The sequence below is a fragment of the Nematolebias whitei genome, chromosome 17 (assembly GCF_014905685.2).
Source record: "Nematolebias whitei isolate Nwh7 chromosome 17, NemWhi1, whole genome shotgun sequence".
NCBI classification, from domain to species: domain Eukaryota; kingdom Metazoa; phylum Chordata; class Actinopteri; order Cyprinodontiformes; family Rivulidae; genus Nematolebias; species Nematolebias whitei.
The window spans coordinates 25,863,349-25,866,313 of record NC_056514.1 but is presented as its reverse complement, the minus strand read 5'-3'; the positions used below and the strand labels follow the sequence as shown (position 1 = coordinate 25,866,313).

The following is a 2,965-nucleotide window of genomic DNA, read 5'->3' as shown; positions in this document are numbered from 1 at the left end:
TTGGCTGGTGAATTCTGGATTGTCTAAATTTGTGTGGATGTGTTGAAACTCGACAGCACTCAGACTGAAGTTGGGGAGCTGCAGCAGGGAGCTGGAGCAGGCTGTTATCAGGACTGAACTTCCTGGCAGCACCCATGAACAGTGGGAATAATCTTGGGAGAATGCTGAGAGCTCGACTTTTTGCGTAAAGGATCAATTTGGCTATTTTGGAGTTCCATCAGAGGAATACATACCAGCGAGACTTTAAAAAAAAAAGGCAGAAACAACAATTCACGAGTTCTGCCTGACCCAAACTGTGGCCTTGACGCCGGACTCATCTTAACTCCTCCTGGCATGTTTTGAAAACAACAAAGATGCTTTGTCTGTCTCCTCACCCCTCCCTTCCTCGAGGTCGTGGACATGTAACAGAACCTCAACCGAGCTGATGATGAATGACACTTCTTATCTGGACAATGGCTGAGAGGGGGCTCTGGACTATGCTACGACTTTTCCTTAAAATTCAATGTCTTCACCGGCCTATATGTAAATGTATAAAGTCTATTTATGTTGCTTTGCTGTGGTAGGTTTTATTGATGCCTCAAAATCGTGCCCCGTATAGGACACTGCATGAGATTTTTTTTAATTTTTTTTATACAGTCTCATATTTTCTTCCCTTTTCTCATCTAAGCAAAAAATCCTGAATAAGGCGGCTGCGCCATTTATAGCCGCAGCTTCGTGCACTCCGCCCATCTTTCGGACGACTGTACGTACATATTCTCTTATCTCGGTGCAATGCCAATAAAGTTTATTCTGATCAAGACTCTGGCAGCAGCATTTTGGATTAACTGCAGACTTTTTAAAAAGTATTTGGACACCCAAACCATTGCAATAATCCAGTCTAGACGTGACAAATGCATGAACCAGTTTATTTGAATCATTTTTAGATGTTTCTAATTTTAGCAATATTACGCAGGTGGAAGAAGGTGGTTCTAGTAACGTTTTTAATGTGGCAGATAAAAGACATGTCCTGATCAAATATTACACCAAGTTTTTTTTTAACATTAGAGCCAGAGGTCAGATTAATGCCATCCAAGGAGGGCGAAAGACTGAAAAATTAATTCCCAAGATGCTCGGGTCCAAAAACTAAAACCTCAGTCTTGTGTGTTCAAAAGGAGAAAATTTAGGGTCATCCAGGTTTTTATGTCTTTAAGACATGCTTGTAGTCTAAGTAGCTGATTAGATTCATTGGGTTTCATGGACAAATATAATTGTGCATCAGCATAACAATGAAAATTTATCCCATGTTGTTTAATAACAGGATTCCCTGAATAAACGCGTGAAGTTTGAAGGCCTGAATGATTTTTGCAGCTGCCCATCAACTCAGACTTTGATCAATTATTGGGCAAATAAGATCTAAACTCTAAAACATGTCTAATCTTTGTGAAGTAAAACATTATTTACAAGTCCATGCGACAAAGAACAGGGAAAAATAAGTCACAAGCTCCAAGAGGCATTTTCTGCACTCTTAAATCTTTGAGCAAATGTTTTTTTTATTCATGATGCAAGTGCTGTACAAGAGTGCAGTTTAAATTATAAGTTTCCAAATTAATACAACAAAATTTTTACAACTGAAACTTTTAAGATTGAAAACTCCATCAAACGATCTCATTTAGCATTTTTACACATGTATAAACAATACAAACTTTTTACAAAAAACCCAGAACATTACTTATGTTGGGTCAAGACAACTTCCTTCAATGGTCATCATCAACATATACAGTCCAAAAATCCTCCACCTGATCTTTTCTGATGAGACATTTTAAATTATTTATCCTGGATTTTCAAGAGCGATGAAATTAGGGTGAATGTGGGGAGTGGAAGTTCATCTTTAAAAAGAAAATGAGTTCACACGGTAAATACTACTGATGTAGCCAAGTGGAGACCAAAATGAGGAAAAGTATAGATTATTAAATGAAATAAAAAAACGGAAACTGTATGAGGTGCAAAAATGTGAAGGAGTGGGTGAGGGTAAGTAATCGGACCAAAAAATGATTGGGTACATTATGTAACCTCTGGTGTTACTGACACGAGGACCCAGCTTTACTTCACTCCAGCGTTCAAACAATCTGGTCTTTAGCTGAACATCTCATCAGCTTCCACCTCAGGAAGGCAGAGCCAGGAACCCAGTCGCAGACCTGAATGAGACATGATGCCATTTGTGTGCCATTACTTTATGCATCTATAGTGAACTTCTGGTAAATCATAGGACTCACTCCATGTTGCTTCTTAGCTGATGCACAGTACGCTTGTCGAGGTATCGACAGAAGAGCGTGAGCAGGTTTGAGGGAAGCAGGAGCGGTTCTACCAGTGAGCACTGGGACAGTTGTCCCGCCACCTGGAAGATTATGTCAGTCCTAAAACACAAAAGCCAGAAATGCTCCCATTATCTCAATCCTAAATAAAACAAACACACATTCAGACATTTAGTTACAACAAACCGGATTCCAAAAAAGTTGGGACACTAAAATTGTGAATAAAAACTGAATGCAATGATGTGGAGGTGCCAACATCTAATATTTTATTCAGAATAGAACACAAATCACAGATCAAAAGTTTAAACAGAGAATGTATCATTTTAAGGGAAAAATCTGTTGTTTCCAACTTTCATGGCGTCAACAAATCCCAAAAAAGTTGGGACAAGTCAATTTTTACCACTGTGTGGCATCTCCCCTTCTTACAACACTCAACAGACGTCTGGGGACAGAAGAGACCAGTTTCTCAAGTTTAGAAATAGGAATGCTCTCCCATTCATGTCTAATACAGGCCTCTAACTGTTCAATCATCTCAGGCCTTCTTTGTCGCACCTTCCTCTTTATGATGCGCCAAATGTTCTCTATAGGTGAAAGATCTGGACTGCAGGCTGGCCATTTCAGTACCCGGATCCTTCTCCTACGTAGCCATGATGTTGTGATTGCTGCAGAATGTG

The 2,965-nt window shown here is 39.6% G+C and overlaps 1 protein-coding gene across 1 annotated transcript in view; it reads right to left on the bottom strand.

The window, feature by feature from the left end:
• Positions 1 to 1,917: 1,917 nt before the first annotated feature.
• patl2 (PAT1 homolog 2) overlaps positions 1,918 to 2,965 on the bottom strand; it is a 19,924-nt gene continuing 18,876 nt past the window's right edge. The window contains exons 18-19 of the mRNA XM_037691018.1: positions 2,253 to 2,393; positions 1,918 to 2,174 (exon numbers count right to left, since the gene is read on the bottom strand). Of these exons, the coding sequence (XP_037546946.1) occupies positions 2,141 to 2,174; positions 2,253 to 2,393 (175 nt within the window). The 3' untranslated portion in view covers positions 1,918 to 2,140. The remainder of the gene's footprint in view (positions 2,175 to 2,252; positions 2,394 to 2,965) is intronic.